Below are 27,984 nucleotides of genomic sequence, written 5' to 3'. Positions count from 1 at the left end.
TGGCGCGCGGCGGCCCGGCATGCGGCCGCGGCGGTAGCGGCAGCATGGCCGCCGTCCCCCTCGCTGCCGCGGTGCTGCTCGCGCTGATGCCGCCTCTCCGCGCGCAAGGTACCGCTCCTCATGTCCTGCTCCACAGAGTCACAACAGCGCAGTTGTGAGGCCCCTAGCAAACGGCTACAGCGGTGTACCTACTCCTTCTTGGCACAGCAATCAGTGGAACTTCTAACTTGGCAAAACTTGAAAAAATCCAATTTTAACAAAGACGTCACAAAAAGACGTGTTGCGAACTTTTTGGCTACTTTGGATGTTACGAACTATTTGAAGCTGACTTGTGTTTCATTGACGAACAATTTTCGCCAATAAGTACTTGTAGAAGGGATCGTTTGCTCCAGCAGCCGTCTATCCTTCGACACGCTCTTATACCTGTGGCCTCTTGATCATAGTTAGCTAACAGCATAATGCAGTTACGGTCAATTTAAACCACTCGTAAGCTTTCTATCCATTTACCAGCATGTCTCAACATTGCAGGGTCTCAGCTCTCAATCTGTTTCCCTCGCGTGCCGATACCCAATAGTCCATATGCCTCAATTACAATATTTTAAATGTTTTTGAGCAATGGCGCATGTCGCAAGTCGTGTCTGTTGAATAGCGGACGAACTAATTGGCGCCTAATGGATGTTTTACAAGCAATATACAACGGTAATAATGAATATTGCAAAGTGTCGGAGCGCTCGCGCACGCTATGACCCGACACAGATCTTAATTCACGCTTTTCGGCAGTAACAAATCATGCTATATAGAAAACCGATAGCAACTTTAAGTATTTCATTGTGTTTTCACTTTTAACTAACCATACATAAGTCATTATTGATTGACTCTAGTTAGGTACTTAGGTAAATACTCTTAGGCCCGGTTTTTTGATTCGTAGTTAAAATAACCAATGGTCAAGTTTGACAGATGTCAAATGACAAGTGGTTAAATATCAGAAAAAAATGTTTTTCGAACAATGGTTAGCTTGACTTTTAGTAAATTTTTTAACTATTAGTTAGCATTTTGTTAATATTTAACCATTAGTAGCAAAATTTAACAATTTGTTATTTTAACTATGAATCAAAAAACTGGGCCTTAATGCACTTCCTAATATGACTCTACCATTATCCGATTCGGGACATGCAAACGTTGAGAAGGAGCAGCATCAAAAAGTAACTTATTTACCTAGTTTATTTGAAACAAATGTATTGTATAATGCAAGCTTGAACTGTTTTATTCAATATTTTTTACATAATATTTTGTCTAATATTAGCGCTTCTTTGATGCGTTATCGATCTACTCGTAAGAACATTAAAACTTTTCTAGCTCGCTGCTACAAATACAAAACTTAAATTATAGCAGTCTAACCGTAAGCGTGCATGTGTACCTTCAACGTGAGTAGATATTACACTACGGCTGCTATACACTTTTGTAAATCACGGATACGATTTGATTGAGCATAGCTTCAGTGTGGTAACGCACTTTGCACTTAGTATAAGAATTCCGTCTCAAAATCAGAAGCTTCTTTTTTAAAGCACTCACTATTTTTTAAAAGCAGGTCATCAGTCCTTGATCGAAGCGATATAAATAAGCCTGCATTCTAGGAATGTACTCTACATTGGTAATTGCAGCCCTCGCGTGCCTCCCGCGCCTCTTACAATATTGTTTGATCGCCGTCGGCCACGATGACGTGCGTTGAACCTTGCTCCGTTTAATTTTAATATCAATTAAGTACGAACAAAAAATTAAAATAAGTTCGCTTACATTCCTTTCAGTATTTCTTTTATTTTATTGCATCGAAAATTGCTAAAAAGTCAACCTTAAATTTTAGGTAAGGCCAATAAAGTTAGTCAGCAATCTGCCATTAATTTTATGTTGTACATAGAACATTATTTATTGCACATTTAGGTGATATCTTCTAAACAACCGGAGAAAGAAAACATTTAAATGGAGTTCAATTTAAAAAGGAAAATTTTATTGTATTTTATTAAATACGTAAACACATATTTTAGAAGTCGATCATATTATGTACTCGCACCTTTATTTTGAGTCAAGTACGAAAGATACGGAACTTGTAGTCCAAATCAAATAACGACCGCTAACAATGACAAGAATTAGGGCATGTCACGATCAAATGCAAAGCTCTAGGCCATAAATTGATTAAAAGCAATCAGGGTGAGTGACCGCGGCGAGAACAAAGGCCTCTAGCCTCTACTCTACATATGACTTCGGCATTTACACCAGCCGACTTTCACTATTGAAAATTACGTGCAAAATACGAAATGAACTCTATAGATAGTTCATTTCGTATTTTGCACGTAATTTTGTTGCACTTGATACTCATTATATGGAGGACATTAAATTAACAACGAAGGCAGATAAACCTAACTAAAAGTATGTTTTTTTTTTCAATAATTCAAATAATTTGAATAGGTACCTACATGAAGTTTATATATTTAGGCTTACGACTTTATCTGAAAAATTATCAGTAGGTTGTATTATATCACAAAAGTATTACAATATTAGTTGTCAGCTTTAATTCAGTTTGCACCTATGGTTTGCACGCATAGTTGTACAATTAACCATTGTTGTTCTTATCTAGTTTGTGGCGTAATCTTGTTGATCTTTTTTAAATAAAAAAAATAAACCTATAGTTATGTCTTCAATGAAGACGAATTCCAATAAATCGAACCATATAAACGTCTCCGTAAGCGTGCATCGTCGCATGCATGGCTTGCATGGTGCGCTATGCAAATGACCTGCTAAGCTACGCCGAGCATTCGTTACTTCCTAGTAGGGATGAACACTTTCTTAAGTGTTTTCAGTGCAATTGCACGAGCATAAGAAATCATTTTTTTCTCGTGATCATTGTTTCTTGATTTCTAATTATTGAAATCAAAGAGTTTCACCCAGAGCTTGCAGTTTCTCAAAAGCTGTGTTGGACTTTAAGCTTCCTATTTCATTAATTCTGAAGACACAAAACCAAACGATGACGGCGATTTATCAAAACGATAACTCTAAACTGTCAAAATGAAAGTATGATAATGGAAGAAGTTCCCCAATTAAATCTTCTTTAGTACATAATTAATTTTAATGTATAGGTACTCTTAGTAACTTAAGGCAAGCAAAGAAAATAGGTTACGGTTACAGTTAGTTATTTGCTTTAAATCCTATTTAAATTTTATGATTATTATTTAAAGCAAAAGTAACGGTTTTAATGTCTTGGAGCATTCTTAACAAATCAACCGGAAAATTAAATGCTAATGTGCGTTAATATTGCAGTGCGGTTGAAAGAAAATGATAATATGTACTTAATATAATCAAGTGCTCAGCGGTGAACAAAGATGACGAATTGCTTTCAAAAATTATTAAAATGATTGAAATCAGTTTTTTAGATTTTTAAGAATGTAGGTAATTCATTACTTTAGATATTGAAGAAATCTAAGGACGTAAAAATAAATTGATACTAATCTTAAAACCAACATGCCTACATGTTTTATTACGTTAATTAATATAGGTATGCCTTTACTTCGGGTTGGAGTGTCCAGTCCATGGGTATTAAATATCCTGTCGCCGCATGGTGTGCGTGATCGAAAGCATTTTCTTCTTGTGTAAAAGCATACAAGTAGGTACATGAAATGTACAATTAGTTAGAAGAAATTGTGCTTGTGTAACAATGACAAAACATACTACACATCTTGATTATGACTTCTAAGACATTGTAGTCGATAACTAACCAAATTCATTTAATTCGAGATTGAAAAACGTACAGTAATTTCCTCCGCTTTTCCGATGATTGCCGTTGCGTCAGCGCAGAATGACCGCGAACAATCGTTCGTTGCTGATTCCTGCCCCTAATAGCCGTATTCCGACGACAAAATACCGGATTAATGCAAACTAGACAGACTCTATATTTATTGTAAGCAAATGTGGTGCAACACAAAATATACAGTGCAGCAACCTATTTCCTAACACAGTAGTTGTGTATGACGATATTATGTAGATAGTCATTACTGAAAATTGCTATGCAATTAAACATTTTTAGTTAAAGCTTCTAAAGTGTTTATTAGAAAATACTAAGGAAGGACTTTTACATACTGTATGTGTGTAATATATCAGTGATAATAGGAAGCTAGAAAGTTGAATAGTCACTGGTAAAGATATGGTAGGTATGATTGTAATATCAATACACTCATTTCTGTACTGTTATTGTTGCACTCATATCTACTTATGTAGCAACGATAACGCTTTGATTTATTAACTTAGACGTATTTAAGTATTGGCTTATTATGTAAATACCACAACCGTAACTTGACACAGTTAGGTTCAGGGAGGAAATATTGGGCCAGTTGACCCGGTCGCGGCTGGCGGCACTTCCTCCTATTTAGCCCTACAGTTACGCGACAAGCAGCGCGACCGCGGGAAGTATCGCAACTATCGGAACATTGGTCGACGGCGTTAGACACGCTGAGGACAGACCGGTCAAATGCAAATTAATTACGGGTTTCATAATCTGATAAATTTAAAACGGTAGTTTTCTAAACCTAATTTTTGCAATTACATTGTAGAGTCGATGTCTTCTTGAGAAAAACTACGTTGCCAAAATAGATATTATATTATCACTCACGGCAAAGTCGGTTTATAAAAGTATTCTAAATGAAATAGAATCAGACTCTATTCTTTATAGATTAGACATGTAAGCCTGGCCTTTTCTATTCAATGGAGGAATCAAGAGGTTGCGAAATATGATCTAACACTCAAAGATGTTGTAAAGAAAGTGTGAGGCTATTGTTGCTCGCCGCCGCAACCACTAAAGCAGCACAACAAACCGCAAGGCTTTGTTGCACACGAGCCATATCTTATGTTAAAACTTCAGTATAGTCTAGTCATCAGAGATTCAATGACGTAAGCGATTTATTGTGACGCACAGTACCTAGTTGAAAATACTTTCAGCATCTCTTCCAAGACATCACATTGTCGCACCTCTCGTTAGCTACGGATACGTTTGTTTACCTCTCGACTACAATTGGAATTCGTATTTGCTGAAATGTCCTAGACCTGTGTGGTAGTGTAAAATAGATCACACTGATGTCCTCCAATCGTTTGCGCGACGTAATTGTATGTGCGTATAAAACATCTCCGCCCTTCACGCGGCCGCAGGATGCGCTAACACACTGCGTGTCGGATGCGCATTGTTCTCGCCTCTCCACTGGTTTCGGTAAACTGACACTTCCCTTATAAAGCTTTTAATTTAATTAGTCGCAGGAACTGTAGGCCCGACACTCACTTAATCTTCGCTTAGTCGGTGATTATAATAATTATGTGAAGTGATTACACGTTCATCCTTGAGGCTGTATATGATAAAGCAAAGCCAAAGCATGTAATTGTTTTTGATGTTGGTTGCGGTAATAGTGATAATTTAAAGATGGGTAGTTTGAGGTGTGATATGACATACCTAGTTAAAAAAACCTGCCAGGCACGGAGATTTCAAAGAGTGACAGTGATCTGAAAACACTCATTTTAATAAACTCACAATCTTTTTCCAATTCATCATTCGTTACAAACATTATCTTGAATTTTAGCTTTAAGGCTGTTGTGTACTGGCTGTGTGCTAGTCCCAGAGGGTGCATCGAACAGATTTGCATGGTCCGCGCGGCGCTGGCAGACGCTATTGTTTGCTTTGATTAACATTTAGCGATGTGGAGCGGAAACGTTTTGTAACTTCTAAACCTCTTTTGAACTCTTCCTCTGGATACTGCAGTGCGTTTATATGAAGAGTATATATTTTCCAATACTTTGATTTTTGTACCATAATTTATAATGGATATCCATTATAGGTAACTCAATTGTAAAATGCTTTTTCGATTGCACTTATATGATGATGAATAGAATGAAATCAAATTGGAACGACAATTTAACAATTTGCTGAAGTTGATGTGTTCTTGACTTTTAGATACTTTCAGCATATTTTTATTACATTGATCTCTGGCTAGCTGTCTTAATTCCCCTATGGATAAGTCATCCTTACTAAGAATTTGCTTATAATTAGATTCCTCCGAATTGTGTGACGTTTTTGAGACTGAAAAAAAAAACTTACTCAAAAATTGTTTTATGACTTCGACTGGCGTAAATAATAAACTTTAACCAATTATCATACGGAAATGTAAACTACTGAAGCATGAAGTGTGTATTTAACAGTATAAATAAAGTATTTTGTTATTGTGAGCTTGTACGATTCTTGTAGTACGCATTCGAGCAGCAGTCGTGCAGGAAGCACGCATCGCGGCGCGCGACCCTCCCCGCCTCGCCGTTGTGACCGGCAAGTGGCGCAGACCTTAGCATTCTCTATTGCTTCGGTGCAAGTACACAACAATGAAAAAAGATTCTATTACAAATTCCTATTTTAAAATTAGTTCTAATCATATTTTACAAATCGCCAATAATATGCATTAAGGAAAAATGATAAAAAAATGTTTGCTCATAGGACTTTTTGTTTAAAGTCTCAAAAGATGTTGCTCAATATTAATTACTCTGAATAACAAAGTCAACTTATAAATCAAATACTTACGTAATAAATGTAAGCTTACAAAAATTAAAAAATCCTACAGGAGAGCTTTAGATAAGATGTTACAAAAAGACATCAACGCGTTAAGATGCGGACGGCTACTCTTTGGTCGAATCAAAATAATTATGTAACTGTTAGTTACGGTGATTAATTAGTTTATTTATCAAAGAAAATTATTATTCAAAATAGTTATTTAAGCAAGTTGATATTAGAGTTCTTTTAATTGTAGTTAAAAAATAAAATGTTACGTTGAATAGTGGTTACGCGTGTCTATTTTACGAGTATTGAATTGAAAATTGACGTGAATGATATTATGTGCTATTGATTAGTAAAACTTTAACATCCAACTAAGAAAATTAAAAAATATAAAAATTATTTGTTTAAAGAAACGGATGTAATTACTACCTAGGGAAAGACACTAGTATATTTAACGACATGTTAACTACGACAAATGACTTTCGTTCTTGATTGATATGACAACTCACTCGCGTTAGCTCTTAATCCGTCAAGCGCGCTCGCGGCCCGATCACGCCCTGTTGCTAATCATGGTAAGTAGATAAGCAGCGTGTAATCATTATACAACATACTCACCTTGATAGGGCTACCCCCTGACAGAATTTTTATAACGGTAAGTTAAAAGACTGTATTCTGTCGACATTGTGAGACAGAATTTTCTTTATTGAATGATGATTTTATAGAGCTCATCTGTACTCTCTGTATTGAATTGAAATTGTATTATGTTTTACCAATGACTTGTGCAACCGAGTTGAAATCTCTCGGGAGGGTTATACGAGTAGCAAAGTAGGTACGCCCTGCAGGTTGGTGGCAGCCCTGCAGCACCGACAAGCCACGGCCCGGGCCGGAAATGAGCCGAATGATCTGTAATTCAATAAATTGACATCTAATGCGCCGCCTTTCTCCGTCGGCAATTTGTTCGATTGTAGAAAATATTGGAAAAGCCGAAAGTGGCATCATCCATTTCGTTTGTCATTTTATTTACTTATTGATTTTGAAATTATATTTATTGATCACGCATTAAGGCGCACTTTACTATTTGCTACTATTGGCAAGGCAATGGAGATGAAGACCCACTATAACTGCCCATCTGTCTCCTTTTCAACTTTGACTGTACAGCCTAGCCTTAGAAACTTTAAAGGCCAATGGGTTATACCCACTTAATTTTAAGCTGCATGTGTCAAACAAGGCTGTATGTTTTTTAATAAAGATAAATAAATAAATATTGATAGAGGTAGGTACTAATCCTTTAGATCAGACATGTCATCACGTCACGAGTATGCAACAAAACTTAATAAGTTGCAACGTAATTTTTACATATACACAATTGGAAAAAAATCAATTAATTAATTAGGTAGATAAATTAATTTCTGGTTAATTTATAAACTTGCACTCCATCCTAATTGTCTGGTTATTGTCTGATTACGTTGAAAATGAAAGTTAACAACATAATATCCGATCTGGAAATATAATTCCCACGGATTTAATTATGGTAATGTTATTATTAAATCTCTAATGATTGTAATCGCAAACTACACTCAAATAAAAATATTATATCGTTATCTTATCACATCTCAGCCTCCTAACTAATCAACTTGTCATTTCTCTTTCTGAGATCATTTCAAGTCGTCAAGGTAATAATTTTACTAAGTGACTGATCTTTAAGTACCTGACAGAGTTTCAAATGTAATGTAACAAGTGTTTTGTTCCATTCATAAAAAAAATTACTAACAGGTCGCCAAAATTTCGGTCAAATACTGAGTAGGTATTTTGACACTTTTGGTCCAGATTATTGGTTCAAGTACGGAAGTTTCTCACATACTGCCTAGAGTATTCTAAAATTTTAGCATTTTAGTTAAAGCCTCAGATCATAGGTTAAAGCCAATGAACTGCTTGTTACGCAGTGTAATGTCTGCGATGAAATCACCTCGCATAATAGGCGTGACGCGCTGCAATACCCGGGCACGGCCTGCAATCATCGGCTCGCCCGGAGGAGCGCGAGGACAGCGCCCGCGCTTTCACTGTCATTACCGCAGGTACCAATAAAATCGATTTGATATTTATCACAAGGTTATAAGTTCGCCACTGCTGATTAAGCCAGATATTGATAAAACTGATCAATTAAGAGCTTTCTTTCCTTCGTAGAAATTATGAATAGTTTCTTTTTACCGTGTTTAAACGTGAATGCGGTAGAATATGAATATGAATTTATAATTATCATATTAATTTAAAAAGCTTCATGTTGACAAAATTTTCGCTAACCACTAGGTAATTGTGTAGGTAGAAGGTAAATTAGTAAATAGATCCACAGATATAATAAATCCTTCTGAAGTTTGATTGGAAATTTCACCATACGAGAAACAAGCATTGCGTAATTTCGATACTCTTTTTTATTGTATTAAACTGTAACATACGGCAAGGTACATAATTATTATTGACTCTATTCTAAATTGTCGGCATCACTCAATCACCCTTATGCTGTCCGAATCATTAGTTCGTCCACTATCCGCATGACTAATTGTAGCACAGGTATTCCCCATTCTGTTTTGTCCCCTCGGTCCCATACATTCAACGATTGGAATGACAGATAATATGAAATAACAATGAGAAGTGATTTTAGTCGTGCATTGAGATTAGTTATCACTTTCTGAATACTTCAGGTTTAATTTTCCGGCTTGACTCTTTAAGTCGTCTCATATCTCAAACTTTTAGAACTTTTCCAGGTTTAATCTCTGGATCTAACTAGTTCAATTGGTATGTTTAGGCAGTTTATTGAGCAAACTCAAGACCTAGTGAGGTCTCTCACCTGCCCCTCTCATCAGTATAATAAAAACATGTCCTTAATGAGTTCCCATGCGGTGGCGCAGTAAACCAGGTCGTCACGTATCATATCCATCCGCACCCCGAGCGGTCACCACGAAACCGAAAGTGGTCGCCCCACATCGCGGGTACCAACCCGCAGCCATTTTGAATTTCAAATCGGCCGGAAGTGCGGGGAGGGGGATTTATTGCGCGACCGTCTTCCGGCCGCTTGTCTCTGCGCACCTGCCGTGGAAAACTTTGGCTAGTATTGTAAATGGGACCATCATTGATAAACATCTTTATGCTAATACGAGAATTCTTATCATAGAGATGTTACAAAGTAAACGGTGTCGTTAAATAATAGAAGTCGTATACGCACAGCATAAACAACACTACAGGCGTAGGTGGGATCTGTGAATTTCCGCTTTTTTGTCATAAGTGATCTACCATGTTGTCATTTGGAATGATTTGCAATTGTAAATAAGTAAGCAAGAGGCTTAACAATTTCAAGTCCACATTAACTTGAGAAATCATTAAAAGTAAGTTCTTTGGAAAAGCTTAAATTATTTCATTTGATAGTCAGTACTTCAAATTTAAATAGGTACAGTTCCTGCATCACAATACACGACGAATACTGAGGTTAATCAATAAAAATAACCTAAACAAAAAAAGAGTAAATTGGGTTAATGTGTTTCACGAGGAGGTTCATAAATTGAAGTGGATATTTTGTAGCTCAATACAGTAACAACATATTATTTCAGTTCCGACTTCATCTTATCATGATGGTAGCATCGGTATAAAAACGATAAATAATACAAAACATGCATAAGTAGATAAAACCTAGCAACTGCAGGCTTCCCTATTGTCAGTCGTATAGAAAGCAACACATAAACTAAATTGGTTAAAAAACAACAACAAAGTATTCACAAATAGGTGGATAATCTACTAAGAAATTCCGCAAATTTTAGAATAGTTAAGTTTTAAACGCTACTTGCACCATGTCAGTGACCACTGGTTCTGGTCTCGGGGTGAGTGCTCCCCCTGCCCACCACACCGCGCCACAGTGTGCACAGTGTATTAGGAGATGGCAGTACAATCACATCAGAATTAAATATTATTCTGCGGTCCAAACATTCAAGTGATATCATCTTACCCTTTTCAAAAGCTCTCACCTTATATTTGTTCATGTCTGCAGTTGCTACTCAGTATTTAAGAAGTTTTTATTCACAAGTTACACAATAGTTAAGAGAATAATACGGGTATGTATTGATGATGTGCAGTGGTGCAGCCAACATCGGCGCGGCCGGCTACGGTGGCGGCCATTGCGCTCGCGATCAGGTCCCGGGGTGAGTGCTCCTCATCCAAACCTGCCACCTTTATTCGTATGCTTAGACTGGAGACGTGGTTAGTGGACACAGATAAGCCAGCTCGTGTGCATACATCAGCCAGCACATTGTATACGGTTTAGTTGGTTCACTTTGTATTGTTTTCATTGCACAGTACTTTTGTATTCGCGTATTAATTTTCATTTACATTTTAATTACTTGTCAAATAACTTACCTGTAATTGCGTAGCGCAACCATTTCACGTAAAAGCTTCATTAGATTATGCGTTGGCAAATATGTTATTTTTCCATTACGTTAACTATGTAAATGTTGCAATTAATATTTGTAAAACAACGATACCAAAACGATTAATAATATTCGTATATGCGTTATCTAGCGAAGATATTTGACAAACTGCCTTGGAATGCGCGAACTGAAAATTCTCTAGTCTGTGGCACCACCACTGCAGCAACTGCAGTAAGTGTTACGCTGAGTTGCAAGTTTGCGTGTTGCAGTTGCCTTGGCGTTTCGTCATTCATTGAAGCCTTCAATGGACGTCTGCCTATCTATTTTATTTAGTCTAAATTTATGCAGTTGGATTTAAGTTGAATCGACTCGCATTGTGCTGTATCCTTGGTAAAAATCAGGGCCTTATTGTAATTCACAACTTTAATTTTAAATCCCACATAATAGAAAAGTATTGCGTACCTATGACTTATTTAGTGGTATTTTAGTTTGGAATCAGTAGTTAGTCAACTCTTCTTAAGTTAGTATATTTAATAGCCAATAAAATGGCTGAATGTTAGCCGGAAAAATAATGCTATATAAACTTTCGTTTTTAAATTTTCCATCGAGATTGTTATCCCGGCAGTAATTACGCCGCGGCGCCGTCCACAATTAGTGCTAGACGCTTTGTTTGCCCACAGTTGTTTCAGCCGTCAGCACGAATGTCGTTTGTTTTATTTAATTTCAATCACTTTCACGTAAATTAGATAGATTATACACAGGTAAGTAAGTATACTCGTAGTTATTTATCAACACAGTTTTGCGATTTATAGTATGTATTATTATGTATGATTGCGTACCAACCTACCTACCACATACCCACTTACTAATAACATTTGGCATTTTAATGAAGTTAATATTAAAATGTTTCTAGAAATCGCCTCTGATTGTAGAGGCGAGGTCGTGATGGGTCACCAATGAGCTTGTAATGATAGCTCGCGGTCAACGAGACGATGTTTTTATAATACCATAGTTCACGGGAAAGTGTTTACTATCGTGTTACAAGCCTATTATTGCAACTTCTGCTTTCCAGAGATTTGAAGAGTACGAAACTTAACGATCCACATATACTTATGTAGCATTGAGGCAATTGGCATATGATAAGTGCTTTTACGCACGACAGGAAAATGCTTATACGAAACAGATTACAAAATGACATCTACACCCAAGAATATGCCCTTAAGAAGCATACTTACGTCATTATTTCTACCTTACTTACCTACTATGAACTTACTTCAGTTTTTTTATTAATAAAGTTGTCCTTTTTTCGCGACTATTTTATAGCTTTTCTTAATTGTTTGTCTCAACAAATTAATGATTATAGCCCGACCAGGAACATAAAAACCCTCGCCATGTTGCGGAAAACTAATGGTACTAATTTCTTTTAATGGCAACAGTATAGATGACCCACGCTGAACTGTCCCACCAAACTCAATGACAGGGGGGCGCTACCATCGTTCAACTATATATGGTTTCCAACATGGCAAAAATCTGGACCAGCGATCCGGTATAGACGGTGGCGCCCCACTGTCAATGTCATCGACAAGACAGTCCAGTATTTTGGAACTATAACTGAAAACTTCATTGTCATGTCACCTTGCATGTCAGTCTATTGCTGTCAAAGCGTAAACAAACTTTATTTTAAATGTGCGCAATTGATTTTGTGAATTAAATTGCTAAAATCTTTTTATAGTCGTGAAAGAAAAGTGGTTCACAATGTGTTAAAGTATTTGTCGAAGAGAAAGGGTTCGGACAATATTTTCATTGAATAATGTTTCCGACAAAGGTTGTCAAATTGACTGACATGTTTATCGTATAGTACAGTCCACTATGAAAATTAGCTGTGGTTTGTTTCAACTACCTATTTTAAAAAATTTTGTCACTTTCGTGTTGAATTTTATGGAATTGGGAAAGAAGTACCGAGTTTGAAGCGTTCATGAGCAGACATTACAGTTGAATATTCATGTTCTGAATTTGATTATTGATGAATAATAAAATAAATCCTACCAGCTCGATTGATGGTTCTATTTCATTTATTTAAACCAGGTTACCTATAATAATATTTTTTCGTTAATTTATGAAAATATCGAATTAGCCTGTAATCCTGAATCCTGATACATAAAGTTAGCCTATTAATTTAACACAGGTACGACTGTACTCAGTGTTGCACTATCAAATGCAATTGACGCGCCTCTATGCCAGGGTTTTTATGTTCCTGGTCAGGCTATACAAAAAACTGAAAAACCTCATCAAATTATGAGCTAGGTAAAATACAAGCCAATTACACCTGGAAAATCACTTGAAAGTAAAAAAGTGTACTGAAAGTCATATTTTATTAGTACTCAAGCTTATCGTTGGTCTGCCCGCGGGCGTGTGTCTCCACGCGCGACTGCGCTCGCGTCTCTTTTTGTGGTAATTAAGCTTTTTGTGCGCAGACGACTTGTTAAACGACGTGATTCACACACCATTCGCAATTTTCTTTGACCTTACTTACATTTTAACGAATTGCTAGTATACTCGTAGTTAGCTGTTGCATTTAAATCTGTGGTGACAAAAATTTAAATTGAAAACTTTAATTTTTCAAAATCGTGTAACAAGGATATGTCGTGATACTCGTAGACACTCTTCAAATTATAAACTCTATCTAAAAAGTAGGTATGGTTTGAGTTTGTAAGGTAATAAATAAATTAGTGACCTCCCTACTGACTTTAATACCTATTAAGGAAAATCCATCTCAAATAAATCTGACCTCAAAATATTAAGCATTCCTTCCGTGAGCCCTTACATTCGCTCTCAGCACTGCAGAGCCGTGGTGCGAACCGCAATTAAACCGCACCGGAGCTCTCGCATGGTTACACGCATTATTAAACCATTTACCGAGCATTAAACCCCAATTCGACAACATTATACTGGTAATTCTGAATTCAATTCGTGAACAATTATTATGTTCAGATATACTCAACAGTAACTGAATTGACCTACTCAATTAGTGCAGTTAAAGCGTTTGCAATTGTTATAATTTATTCAATGAAAGTTAACGAGTGTGGCTGCTACGTCATATTCACTAGAATGTTGAAAATTATTAAACATAGGTCCCACTTTAGACTCCCTACCAATTGTGGGAGGTAACCAATCGATTGGGCTTTAATGTAGGTAGAAGGTAGCTTTGATTTATAAAACCTATTAAATCCCCTGGCATGGAAATATAACATAAATACACCAACTAACTATAAACAAAACAGAATACTTAATTCAATCTGCATCGGAAGTGAAGAACTAAATAAAAACACAAAGCGGCTATACGTTCGATTTCCTTCTAGGGTGACCCCACCACCAAATAGGGGGAGCTCTGTCCTGGATTGATAAGTGACGAAGTACCGACCCGGTTAGCTGACCCCGCTAGACAATCACTAGATGATGTGTCGATAATAATCATCGTTATTGGATATTTTTATTTATTGACTGAATGGAATAAAGGGCGATGATCCTAATGATCGTATATTATCGTACTTATTGTTTAAAAATCGATTCATACGCAAAAAAATAAAAAAATATGAATGTCTCCTTACATCAAGATGTCTAATTTGCAGTAAGCAAAAATTAATAGGTTTCAGGAACAAACGACTGTTGTAGTTCACATCGTAATGGGCACATTCATAACCGAATTTACGGCATATACGATACCTAAGTATGTCAAGGGTTAATTACTAGAAAGAAAATACGGTTTCATGTCGATGCCATAGTGTGGAAACTACACTACTTACTACTAACCTTACAACAAGCTCGGTATCTGAGTACTATTAGACAGATCACTCAAGAAGACGACAGCATTAGTGCTGTTATCCTCGATACTAGAAAGTGAATGTGGTATAAAATTGTTATTTAGGTAAAGCAAACTCAACGAAGGTTGTATTTTTTGCAGCGATCCAGGACAGCCGGTGCTACCTGATGAATGGCGGCGCGGTGGAGAGCTTCTTCATCAGCGAGGACACGCCGGTGGGCAGCGTCATCGGTTCGTTCATTTCTTACTGCCGTGTCTAAGCTAAAGTTTGAACCAATTCTTATGGCTAATCCCAAGTTTGAAAAAAATAGGGATTGATGGTGAAAATGGGCATTAGAATAATGTTGAAGAATATATGTATAAGAACTTGATTTTTGTTGTGGAGAATTCATGCACAAACACCAAATTTTAGAAGTTCTCAATGATATTCAGGAACCCTAAGCGTGAATGGCGACCCCAGCGAGGCGGGCGACATATCGCTGCGGCTGCAGGAGCAGGGCGCGGCGGTGGGCGTGGCGGCGGGCTCCAAGAACCTCACGCTGCTGCGGCCGCTCGACCGCGAGGAGCTGCGCGGGCCCTCCAACGTGTACGTCAACGTGCGCTGCGACCGCCGCCGGACCACCGACCCCGTGAGTGATCCAGGCGGCCCGCGAGGCGGCGACATATCGCTGCGGCTGCAGGAGCAGGGCGCGGCGGTGGGCGTGGCGGCGGGCTCCAAGAACCTCACGCTGCTGCGGCCGCTCGACCGCGAGGAGCTGCGCGGGCCCTCCAACGTGTACGTCAACGTGCGCTGCGACCGCCGCCGGACCACCGACCCCGTGAGTGATCCAGGCGGCCCGCGAGGCGGCGACATATCGCTGCGGCTGCAGGAGCAGGGCGCGGCGGTGGGCGTGGCGGCGGGCTCCAAGAACCTCACGCTGCTGCGGCCGCTCGACCGCGAGGAGCTGCGCGGGCCCTCCAACGTGTACGTCAACGTGCGCTGCGACCGCTGCCGGACCACCGACCCCGTGAGTGATCCAGGCGGCCCGCGAGGCGGCGACATATCGCTGCGGCTGCAGGAGCAGGGCGCGGCGGTGGGCGTGGCGGCGGGCTCCAAGAACCTCACGCTGCTGCGGCCGCTCGACCGCGAGGAGCTGCGCGGGCCCTCCAACGTGTACGTCAACGTGCGCTGCGACCGCCGCCGGACCACCGACCCCGTGAGTGATCCAGGCGGCCAGCGAGGCGGCGACATATCGCTGCGGCTGCAGCAGCAAAGAGAGAAACGATGCAGCCTCTGTGGTCTAGTTACCGCCTCTGTGGTCTAGTGGTAAGACCACTTGCTTCAGACGCAGAGGTCCCGGGTTCGATTCCCAGTGGGGGCAGATTTTTCTGTTCGATTTGGTTGGTGGTAGGGCTTGTTCTAAGTCCGCCTGGCTAGCTACCACCATCTTACCTAAGTCTGTCGCCTTAACAACAATGTTAACAGCATTGTTGTGTTCCGGCAGTTAGAGGTAAGATAGCCAGTTCCTCCGTGGTTGAGGATTCCGGATGAAGCTCGCTTCCACCTTCGGCCTGATCATCACTTACCATCAGGTGAGATAGGTTCTATATTGGCTCACATAAAATTCTAAATCCTATTCTTTGTCTTACTACCGATTTGTGTTCATAATAATCTCTCTTCATAATTTTATTTTTCATACTTTTTTTATTCATACATTTTTATTACTACCATCGGAGCTCATAACAATTAGTAATCATAATTTTTTTATCAATACTGTTACTACCAAGAACCATTTAAAATACATAATTTTTTTTTTCAGATCTTTTTTCTTAATAACATTCATTGATCATATTGTTTTAATTAATAATGTTGTTACTAAGAACATACTTCAACTCATAATGTTTTTGTTCAGAATAATTTACTTTATAACAGACATACTCGTATCTTTAAAAAAATCATATATAATTTAATAGAGTAGATAAGCATGCAGAGCATGCAACATGAAAGCAAGCATGCAGCATGCATTGGTATCTCCTCGTCTCCGGCGCTGCGGGATGTGCAGCCCTTCCGCCCTTGCGTAACGAGGCTCAGGCACCCACGCTTGCTTCCGCAGCTTCGGCTTTTTGGATCGCCATCGGCGCCTTCGGCGCCTCGGCGACCAGCCTCAGCCGCTCCAGCTCGCCCGGGCGCCTGAGCCTCGTTACAGCGGGCGAGGGCAGCCCTCCCTCCGCGCCTCCGGCTTTTAAATTACACTCTAGGGGTAGGGCAGACAAGACTACGTGGAGTCGGTTTTGCAGCGATTCGTTTCTGTCACGTTAGATTTCAAATTAATTTAATGTTAAAATACGATTGAATACGAATATAGACATCATGATTTTCAATAATATGGATAAATAATACACTTATGAGTAATAAATTTATGAAAACAAATATTAGGATACATCACATTTATGAATATTATAGTTATTTATTCGAATGATTATGAGTTTCGATCATTAGTATAGAAAAATATATGAAAACAAATATTAGTAAAAACTAAGTGTATGATTAGTGATATTATGAATATCAATGATTATGTTTTTAAATATGTAGGTTTTAAATTTTTTATGAAGAATGATCATTATGGTATCAAATTGTATGAGAAATATTTTCGGACCTCCAATGATAGGAATTGAAAAGTTATGTAAGAAAATGCGCTACCGGTGAGATACAGGCCAAGAGCTTCCTCGTTGTGGATAAAAAAAAATTGTCCATAGCTAAGAGAGCCAGACAGTCGCCCAGTAAATTTGCTTCTGGTCAATTAGAGATGGATAACTAATGCTCTTGCAGTGGAGAACGAATGACCTGATGAGGTGGACTTCTTGGTGGGAATCTGAAGCGTCATGGTTTTGTTTTATTTCCTCAAATTCGTGTTTGGGCGACTATTAATGTGTAATAATAGTGGATTATTAACCATTAAGTGTTCGTGAACGTGCATGAGTGTGGGCAAGTGAAGCAAAACAGTGCATCGTGATTCTTCTGGTTCTCTCAAGTTGTCCATAGGAGGTCTCAGTGAAGCACCACAACTTTACTGAGACTCAAAGGGTGAGAAGGGGTATCATCTATCATCCTTCATTATTTCATTACTTGATCTCATTTTGTAACTCGTATCACATAAATACTTGAAAATGGCACAAATCAAGTCGACCTCGACGTGTATTGCCAACATCATCAAAAAAGAAGAAGAAGACCTGATGAGGTAATTCAAGATTAGCATTCCAAAAACGTAACCCTTGACTTCGTCCGCAGAGCTTCGTGATCCCGGTGTCGGTGCGCGTGTGGGACGTGAACGACAACGCGCCGGCGTGGGCGGGCGCGCCCTTCCGCGCGCGCCTGTCTGAGCTGACGGCCGTAGGCGCGCGCGTGCTCCGCGTCAAGGCTACGGATGCCGACCAGCCCGGCCCGCACGCCACCATCGTGTATTCCGTGCTGCCGGGGCCGAATTCCGTAAGTAGAAGCTGTTTTGGCTTCTTCTCAGCACTTGCCAAATTTTGGTCTCGAAGCGCTGGTAGGGTAAAAAGATTATGAGACATGTAGAGGCTCCTTAAGAGCATATGACGATTTGTAAGAACTATTTATTAGTCTAAACAAATAAAGAAATTTTGACTTTGACTTTGACCATTATTATCCCAATACAAACTCGCTTAGACATCGAAAACATTGTACCATTACTGTAATAGTTGCTATGCTATGCTTGCTGATGAGGGATGGGTTACTTCGAAGAGTGCTAAAGAAAACCGACCCGTTTAAATCCTGCTCATACACTGATTTATTACTGAGTGATTTTACAGGCGTGAATTGAAACTAGGTCAAACCAAACTTATACGTAAAGTGTTTAACGCCTAGGTACTTAGCAATAAATGATTTAACTATATAAAAAGAAAATGTGCAAGTAATAATGTACGATAGCTCGTACAATTACCATAACATCATTGTTGTTCATAGATCTGTATAATCTGCAGAAGTTTTAGACGAGTGGGTATCAGTCGGCTAGATCCCATGATTTAGTTGGAGCATAATAAAAAAAGATCATTATACTTACTTTTTATGAATGAACATCATGCTGATAAAAAACATAAATATAACCTGCGTATGAACGCATAAACATAACCTCTGCCTACCTTCTCTTTCAGGAATACTTGGGTTTCCTTAATGAACTTGACGGCGTGATAGTTGTTAAAAAGCCTCTTGACTTTGAAACTCTTCGGAACTTCACGGTGACCATTCGAGCTCAAGACCAGGGGACCCCGCCCCTTCATAATGATACCACGCTTACAGTGGAAGTGCTAGACGCCGATGACCAGAACCCCAAGTTCACAAGCGAGCACTACACCGCCATAATACCTGACGACGCTCAACCGGTAAGTTCAATCTCTGAAACTATCCTATAAAATAAGCGTATAACCAAAGCTAATTAACATTCAAACTCTAAAATTCCAGGGCACCATTCTAGAAACTTCCCCCGGGCCGATCTCAGCAGTAGACCAAGACGTGGGCATTAACGCACCTCTCCAATATTCCACGACGGGCGACTACAAGCACATGATAGTCGTGGAGCGAGACACAGGACGAATCGTGGTCACTGAAGATTTGCTAAAGCAGCTGTCTCCAGTTACTGTTGTTGTGAAGGTACCAAACCCGTTAGGCATTCCCAACTCGTTTGGCCAGCGTGGGGAGTGTAGGCCAAATCCTGCATTTTCCTCTGGTAAATTAGAGAGGGTCATGCTCCTGCAGTTGAGACTAATAAATGACTGATGATGAAGGTACCGAAACATAATAGCAAATCTCTTATCGATGTGTAACCTAGCCGTTTTATTCTGCATTGATTTCTTTGAAAATCCAAACATAGGGTTTTATTATAAGGTAGTAAAGAGGGTAGAATTATTCTATTGCAATGTGTTCTGTTCTCAAATGTATCAAAAGATTTGCTAAAGCAGCTGTCTCACTGTTGTTGTGAAGGTACCGAGCCCGTTAGGCCTCCCCAACAATTTTGGCCGGCGTGGGGAATGTAGGCTAAATCCTGCATTTTCCTCTGGTAAATTAAGAGAGGGTCGTTCTCTTGCAGTTGAGACTAATAAATGACTGATGATGAAGGTACCGAAACATAATTGCAAATCTCTTATCGATGTGTAACCTAGCCGTTTTATTCTGCATTGATTTCTTTGAAAATCCAAACATAGGGTTTTATTATAAGGTAGTAAAGAGTAGAATTAATTATCTATTCCAATGTCATCTGTTTTCAAATGAATCAATTGCAACCTTCTAGGCAACCCAAGTAGACAACGCAGACCGCTACGCCCTGGCAACACTTGCCATCAGCCGCCTTCCAACCGAGGCCAGCGTGCTGCCGGTCCGGTTCGCGCGGCGCCAGTACGACGCCGCCGTGCCGGAGGACGCGCCGCCGGGGACTGTACTGGCTACATTGCACACTGACCCACAACACCATAGGCATCAGGTAAAAAAAAAATCAAAAATAAAATCAAAATCAAAAATATTTATTCAGTTTAGACCACAAGTGGCACTTATGAACGTCAATAGAAAATAATAAAAAAAGAAAAGGTAGCCCTTATGGGGCACTTTACATGTCTCCTTATCTTTTGGGCCCTACCAGCGCTTCGAGACAAACATATGGCAAGTGCTGAGAAGAAACGCCGGAACAAACTCAGTCACCACTTATTGCCAGGAATTATCTAACGGTAAGAATAGTCAAATTTAAGTACATCAAATATGTGCAGACTGAACTGACCACGCATCCTTGTCATCAATATAGTAGGTAAGATAAGCAACCTTATCTATCAGCCATAAGACTGCTAACTAGAAGGTAAATGGTCACAAGTGGTCTTCTGATCCGGCCACAACCCACCACAACATAGGCATCAGGTAAGATAAGCAACCTTATCTATCAGCCATAAGACCGCTAGCTATAGAAGGTAAATGGCCACAAGTGGTCTTCTGGTCCGGCCACATCCCACCACATCATAGGCATCAGTTAGGATAAGCAACCTTACCTATCAGCCATAAGACCGCTTGCTTTGGAAGACTAATGCTAACAAGTGGTCTTCTGATCCGGCCACAACCCACCACATCATATGCATCAAATAGGATATAATCAACCTTACCTATCAGCCATAAGACCGCTAGCTATAGAAGATAAATGGCCACAAGTGGTCTTCTGATCCGGCCACAACCCACCACATCATGTGCATCAGATAGGACATAATCAACCTTACCTATCAGCCATAAGACCGCTAGCTATAGAAGGTAGGTAAATGCTCATAAATAGTCTTCTGATCAGGTCAGAAACACATACATTAATTTTACAAGATCAAGCAAGAAAAATGTGATACTTCTTCGTACACCACAGACTTTGTGTAAGCTAGTAATTGATTCAGCATGATTATTTGATGCCTTTTTTTCGGAAAAAAATGCATTGAATCGCATACCTACCCTGCGAGGACAGGGCTCATCAAGTCAGAAGGACGAGGCATATCCACTAAAAAGACCCCGGTGTTCCGTCACTCGCCATAAGTGGGAGGAAACTGTGGGATTCCGGACAAAGCCTTCTCTACCACAGCCCCTCCCGGCGATTGCCCGTCTACACGGCGGGCCCTACAAGCCTCCCAAGATGGGGGGCGACGGGAGCAGTTGGGAGCACACAGCTGTTCCTGTAATGGTGCGTCCAGACTAGGTGAATATGCTCGCGCGGCAAACTCAATATCCTGCTCACTCAAGAGCAGAGTGAGCAGGATGACCAGCTTGCCGCGCGAGCACATTCGCCCAGTGTGGACGCACGCACGGTGACTGAGTTTGTTGCGGCGCTTCTTCTCAGCACTTGCCAAATGTTGGTCTCGAAGCGCTGGTAGGGTAAAAAGATTATGAGACATGTAGAGGCTCCTTAAGAGCAAAATGACGATTTGTAAGAACTATTTATTAGTCTAAACAAATAAAGAAATTTTGACTTCGACTTTGACTTTGACCATTATGATAATTTGATCCCCGTTAACTGTGGTCGGCAGAGCCCGCTGCAGTTCTACGTGTCGGAGCGCGGCTTCCTGGAGAAGTTCGCGATCAACGGCGCGGGCGAGGTGCTGCTGCGCCGCGCGCTGGACTACGAGGCCGCCGACGCCTACCACTACCAGGTCATGGTCACCGACGGGCTCTCGGTGAGTGGCTTCCGATATTCAAAATAGTTAGATTTATGACGTCATCCTCTCTTCCTCAGGGATGGACAAAGACCTGAATCTGAACATTTTACACCTACTACCCTTTATTGTTGAAACTTCTGTACCTATCATTGCGAAGTGAATAAATGAATATGAATATGAATATGACCTCCCCCATGGATTTTCACAATGACCGGTCCTGCGTCGCCCGCATCTAGGCGTCTTCTGCGAACTACACCAGATCGTCGGTCCACCTAGTGGGGGACCTGCCCACTCTACGGCCCTTTTCACACGTCCCGGTTGCCGGCTAACCGGCGCCGAGTATCCGGTGGTGAAGTGTATGGGCATGGTACGTAGCTTTCAGATGTTCCAGCGTAATTAATCCGGCATGCCCATATACTTCACGACCGGGTACCCGGCGCCGGTTAGCCGGCAACCGGGACGTGTGAAAAGGGCCGTAGAGTCATCAGCTCTGCAAGCTATGTGCCCCGCCCACTGCCACCATTTCTCTCTATCTGTTATGTAATGTCCAGCCCGTGCTAAAATTTCGTTTAAATTACAATTATTTATTATTTTCATAACGACACATGTATAATGTTCCAGAACGACACAGCGGCGATCAACATCACGGTCCTGAACGTGAACGAGTGGGAGCCACGCTTCCGTTACCCACAGTACGAGTTTCGCGTGGAGGCCGACCCTGACGACACAACGGGAGACGCGCTGCTGCCCGTCGGCCGCCTCGACGTGTTCGACGGCGACAAGCCCGACACCGTCTCGCTGTCGCTCCGGGGGCCCGACGCCAGGTGAGGCGTATAAGAATCTAGTCTTGCAGCTGTGCTGCATCGTCTTACTTTTTACCCGACTACGGCAAAGCAAAAGAAGGTTTATGATTTTGACAGGCTATGTATGTATGTATGTATGTATGTTCATCTGTTCCCTCGTAACTTCTAAACTACTTATCAGAATTCGACAAATGAGAAATCATTAGAAGCGTCTTAATTGTCCGCTAGTTATAGACTATATGGGGTTTCACAAAATCTAATGTGGCGCCCTCTAGCAGATAAAACATACAGAGTAAAAAAATAAAGTTAAGAAAAATATGCCGTGTTTGGTATCATTTGAAAGCGCTTTACTTGTAAAACTTCAACGCACTCAGTGTATAATTATATGTCATGTAAAATAATGTTTTGTTTCAGCTGCTATTTAACTTTCAATACAGATGTCACGTTGCTTCGTACTTCTACTTAAAAGTGACCCCTTCAATCACCTCTTTCCGTCTCACTCCAAAATTACTGTCCGTACAGATGTTCTGTGTCTCCAGAGGTGCAGCCAATCATTCCCCTGCACCTCTATTTTAAAGAATTAGGAATCAACTCAAAAATGAAAAAAATAAACAACACTACAACCAGAGTAAATACAAATGAGTAGGTCATCTTCATAGAAACGCACCGAGCGCGGTTTGTATGTGAGCGCGCCAATATACGTATGCGGCGCGCACGCACACACTGACAAAATTCGGCGCAACCACGACTGGCTCCCCGCTAAATTTTGTCAGTGTGTGCGTGCGCGCCGCCTACGTGTTGGCGCGCTCACATACAAACCGCGCCCGTGCGTTTCCATGAAGATGACCTACTCATTTAAAATAAAAATAAATTTGTATTGACTCTGCTACAACGGTCGGTGGTGTTCCGTGGTTGCAGCATGCTGCGGGTGAACGAGCTGGGCGAGGTGTTCGTGGCGCGCGCGGCGCTGCGAGCGCTGAACGCGTCCGCGCTGCACGTCGTGGCCACCGCCGTCGACTCCGGCTCGCCGCCGCGCCAGGTGCGTGCGTGCTGACGTAGCAGGGTACTATACAGGATGTTATTTTGTAATGCCACCTGGAGGGAAAGAACTCTTAAAATTGTAGATAGAATTTTTTTCTCAAAGAAAACATTCCTTTATTTTTGAAAAGAAATAGAACTGCATTCAAAGATTTACAAAAATTTGCTTGCCACACCTGGGAAACGAACCAACTAAAATCTGTTAAAAACTACACCCTGTATTTTTATTGCATCGATCGTTAGGATTAAGTATAAGGATGAAATCTCTCTAACAAACTTGATAAATTAAATGAAAGGAAAACCATGAAATCTTAAAATATTTTAATTATGTGCAGAAAATTGTATGGTAAGGTAGCAAATTTTAGAAAAAATTTCGAAAATCTTTGAATGCAGTTCTCTTTCTTTTCAAAAATAAAGGAATGTTTTCTTTCAGTAAATTTTTTTATCTACAGTATTACGAGTACTTTCCCTCCAGGTGGCATTACAAAATTCCACCCTGTATAGTCTGGTCAGGAAGCACGTAGAATGTTGTCCAATGACCCCAAGCTACCCATCCTTATCGCTCGCGCGTAATTATATTGCTGTCGCGACTGTGGGACGAGTCACGGGCGCCCGCAGTGAGTGTGCGAGCGTGACAGCAACATAATTACGCGCGAGCGATTAGCTTGGGGTCATTGGACAAAATTCTACGTGCTCCCGGACCAGGCTATAGCCGTGTAGCATGTAATGTATCAGATACTGTATCAAGTGAGTACATAGGCACGAGCCCGCTGCTCGCGCGTGGTTCGCAGGGAGATCGCAGCGACCCGCCGAGTGACGGTATCACTACAAGCACAAAGGCGGCTCGCAGTAGGATTCAGGAGCTCGCAGCCAAATACGCGATGACCGTGGACGAGCCGTACTCACTTGAAGGTTGGTTACGTTACATGCTACGTTACGTGCTACATGGCAGGTGAGTACCCTGCCTGACGCTGCTACCTCGTCCTGCATTACATCAATAGGCAGACACTAAATTTACAAGTTTACATGTTATAATCTCTGACAGTTGCAGTAGTACCCGTTAGTCGAGAACTGGTGAAGCAAAAATCCTTTTTTGCTAAGACCTATTTCATTCATAAGTGCATGTTGATCTCTTTGACTAAATTAAAATCTATAGTAAAGCAAGCCTGTAAAGGCTCGCTACGTTCCATTGCAGAACACAAGTTTAGTCTCTTCGCAATCGTAGAAATGGCTCAAGTTATATTACACTATGACGGCCGAGTACTCTAGTAGGTACCGATCTTGCAGGACCGTAGGACCGGTTTTTATGGAAATCCTTGGGGGAAGCCTTTGTCCAGCAGTGGACGTCTTTCGGCTGAAACGAACGAACCGATCTTGCTATTAAAATGTTTACTGCCCCAAAGCTTAACCAGGCTTCTTTACACTAAAACTAACGTATCTTGTGAAGCATAGAGAAGCTTGTGATAAATGCCACTAAATATGTTCGAAATGATCGTTCATTCGTTGCTGATCGCCACGTAGTTTGAAAAAACATTTTATAGACTCGAATCGACATCGTGAGACTGCTCACGGGGCTGCTTGCGAGCATGTGAGCAGCTTCGCGAGCATCCGAGCAATGTTGATACACGGTCTAAGAAAATACATGTTGGCACACAGACGTCGGTGCCGGTGGTGGTGCACGTGGGCGGGCGCGCGGTGGCGGGCGCGCGCGGCGGCTCGCTGCTGGCGCTGTTCGCCGCCGCGCTGGCGCTGCTCGCGCTGCTCGTCTGCGCCCTGCTGGCCTACATCTACCGCACGTGAGTCTCGTAGGGCCGGCGCTGGTCACGTGGGCGGGCGCGCGGTGGCGGGCGCGCGCGGCGGCTCGCTGCTGGCGCTGTTCGCCGCCGCGCTGGCGCTGCTCGCGCTGCTCGTCTGCGCCCTGCTGGCCTACATCTACCGCACGTGAGTCTCGTAGGGCCGGCGCTGGTCACGTGGGCGGGCGCGCGGTGGCGGGCGCGCGCGGCGGCTCGCTGCTGGCGCTGTTCGCCGCCGCGCTGGCGCTGCTCGCGCTGCTCGTCTGCGCCCTGCTGGCCTACATCTACCGCACGTGAGTCTCGTAGGGCCGGCGCTGGTCACGTGGGCGGGCGCGCGGTGGCGGGCGCGCGCGGCGGCTCGCTGCTGGCGCTGTTCGCCGCCGCGCTGGCGCTGCTCGCGCTGCTCGTCTGCGCCCTGCTGGCCTACATCTACCGCACGTGAGTCTCGTAGGGCCGGCGCTGGTCACGTGGGCGGGCGCGCGGTGGCGGGCGCGCGCGGCGGCTCGCTGCTGGCGCTGTTCGCCGCCGCGCTGGCGCTGCTCGCGCTGCTCGTCTGCGCCCTGCTGGCCTACATCTACCGCACGTGAGTCTCGTAGGGCCGGCGCTGGTCACGTGGGCGGGCGCGCGGTGGCGGGCGCGCGCGGCGGCTCGCTGCTGGCGCTGTTCGCCGCCGCGCTGGCGCTGCTCGCGCTGCTCGTCTGCGCCCTGCTGGCCTACATCTACCGCACGTGAGTCTCGTAGGGCCGGCGCTGGTCACGTGGGCGGGCGCGCGGTGGCGGGCGCGCGCGGCGGCTCGCTGCTGGCGCTGTTCGCCGCCGCGCTGGCGCTGCTCGCGCTGCTCGTCTGCGCCCTGCTGGCCTACATCTACCGCACGTGAGTCTCGTAGGGCCGGCGCTGGTCACGTGGGCGGGCGCGCGGTGGCGGGCGCGCGCGGCGGCTCGCTGCTGGCGCTGTTCGCCGCCGCGCTGGCGCTGCTCGCGCTGCTCGTCTGCGCCCTGCTGGCCTACATCTACCGCACGTGAGTCTCGTAGGGCCGGCGCTGGTCACGTGGGCGGGCGCGCGGTGGCGGGCGCGCGCGGCGGCTCGCTGCTGGCGCTGTTCGCCGCCGCGCTGGCGCTGCTCGCGCTGCTCGTCTGCGCCCTGCTGGCCTACATCTACCGCACGTGAGTCTCGTAGGGCCGGCGCTGGTCACGTGGGCGGGCGCGCGGTGGCGGGCGCGCGCGGCGGCTCGCTGCTGGCGCTGTTCGCCGCCGCGCTGGCGCTGCTCGCGCTGCTCGTCTGCGCCCTGCTGGCCTACATCTACCGCACGTGAGTCTCGTAGGGCCGGCGCTGGTCACGTGGGCGGGCGCGCGGTGGCGGGCGCGCGCGGCGGCTCGCTGCTGGCGCTGTTCGCCGCCGCGCTGGCGCTGCTCGCGCTGCTCGTCTGCGCCCTGCTGGCCTACATCTACCGCACGTGAGTCTCGTAGGGCCGGCGCTGGTCACGTGGGCGGGCGCGCGGTGGCGGGCGCGCGCGGCGGCTCGCTGCTGGCGCTGTTCGCCGCCGCGCTGGCGCTGCTCGCGCTGCTCGTCTGCGCCCTGCTGGCCTACATCTACCGCACGTGAGTCTCGTAGGGCCGGCGCTGGTCACGTGGGCGGGCGCGCGGTGGCGGGCGCGCGCGGCGGCTCGCTGCTGGCGCTGTTCGCCGCCGCGCTGGCGCTGCTCGCGCTGCTCGTCTGCGCCCTGCTGGCCTACATCTACCGCACGTGAGTCTCGTAGGGCCGGCGCTGGTCACGTGGGCGGGCGCGCGGTGGCGGGCGCGCGCGGCGGCTCGCTGCTGGCGCTGTTCGCCGCCGCGCTGGCGCTGCTCGCGCTGCTCGTCTGCGCCCTGCTGGCCTACATCTACCGCACGTGAGTCTCGTAGGGCCGGCGCTGGTCACGTGGGCGGGCGCGCGGTGGCGGGCGCGCGCGGCGGCTCGCTGCTGGCGCTGTTCGCCGCCGCGCTGGCGCTGCTCGCGCTGCTCGTCTGCGCCCTGCTGGCCTACATCTACCGCACGTGAGTCTCGTAGGGCCGGCGCTGGTCACGTGGGCGGGCGCGCGGTGGCGGGCGCGCGCGGCGGCTCGCTGCTGGCGCTGTTCGCCGCCGCGCTGGCGCTGCTCGCGCTGCTCGTCTGCGCCCTGCTCGCATACATCTACCGCACGTGAGTCGCCCAGTCCCTGTATGTAAGAATAAGAATAAGAACAACTTTAGTTGACACAAAAAGAAAAAAATAAAAAACAAAACAAAGGCACTTAAAACTATACACGCATATTTTTGTGCCAAAAAGGCGCCCGCTCAGCATTAAGGCTTGGTATTTCTGCTAAAGTATGTATTTCTCGCTGTCAAAATCTGCGCGCGCAATACTT

The 27,984-nt window shown here is 43.6% G+C and overlaps 1 protein-coding gene across 1 annotated transcript; it reads left to right on the top strand.

Annotated features, from left to right (window-relative positions):
- Positions 1-83: 83 nt before the first annotated feature.
- Positions 84-27,493, top strand: LOC135077839 (cadherin EGF LAG seven-pass G-type receptor 2). The gene is made up of 18 exons (XM_063972378.1): positions 84-108; positions 14,945-15,034; positions 15,236-15,432; positions 18,072-18,269; positions 18,956-19,183; positions 19,263-19,451; positions 20,089-20,277; positions 21,839-21,985; positions 22,589-22,791; positions 23,689-23,809; positions 25,465-25,568; positions 25,618-25,749; positions 25,908-26,039; positions 26,198-26,329; positions 26,488-26,619; positions 26,778-26,909; positions 27,068-27,199; positions 27,358-27,493. The coding sequence occupies exons 1-18, from the start codon at positions 87-89 to the stop codon at positions 27,491-27,493; spliced, it is 2,616 nt and encodes an 871-aa protein (XP_063828448.1). The 5' UTR covers positions 84-86.
- The last annotated feature ends 491 nt before the right edge of the window (positions 27,494-27,984 follow it).

This window comes from Ostrinia nubilalis, chromosome 2, assembly GCF_963855985.1.
Source record: "Ostrinia nubilalis chromosome 2, ilOstNubi1.1, whole genome shotgun sequence".
Taxonomy (NCBI): domain Eukaryota; kingdom Metazoa; phylum Arthropoda; class Insecta; order Lepidoptera; family Crambidae; genus Ostrinia; species Ostrinia nubilalis.
This window is presented reverse-complemented; position numbering and strand designations above follow the sequence as displayed.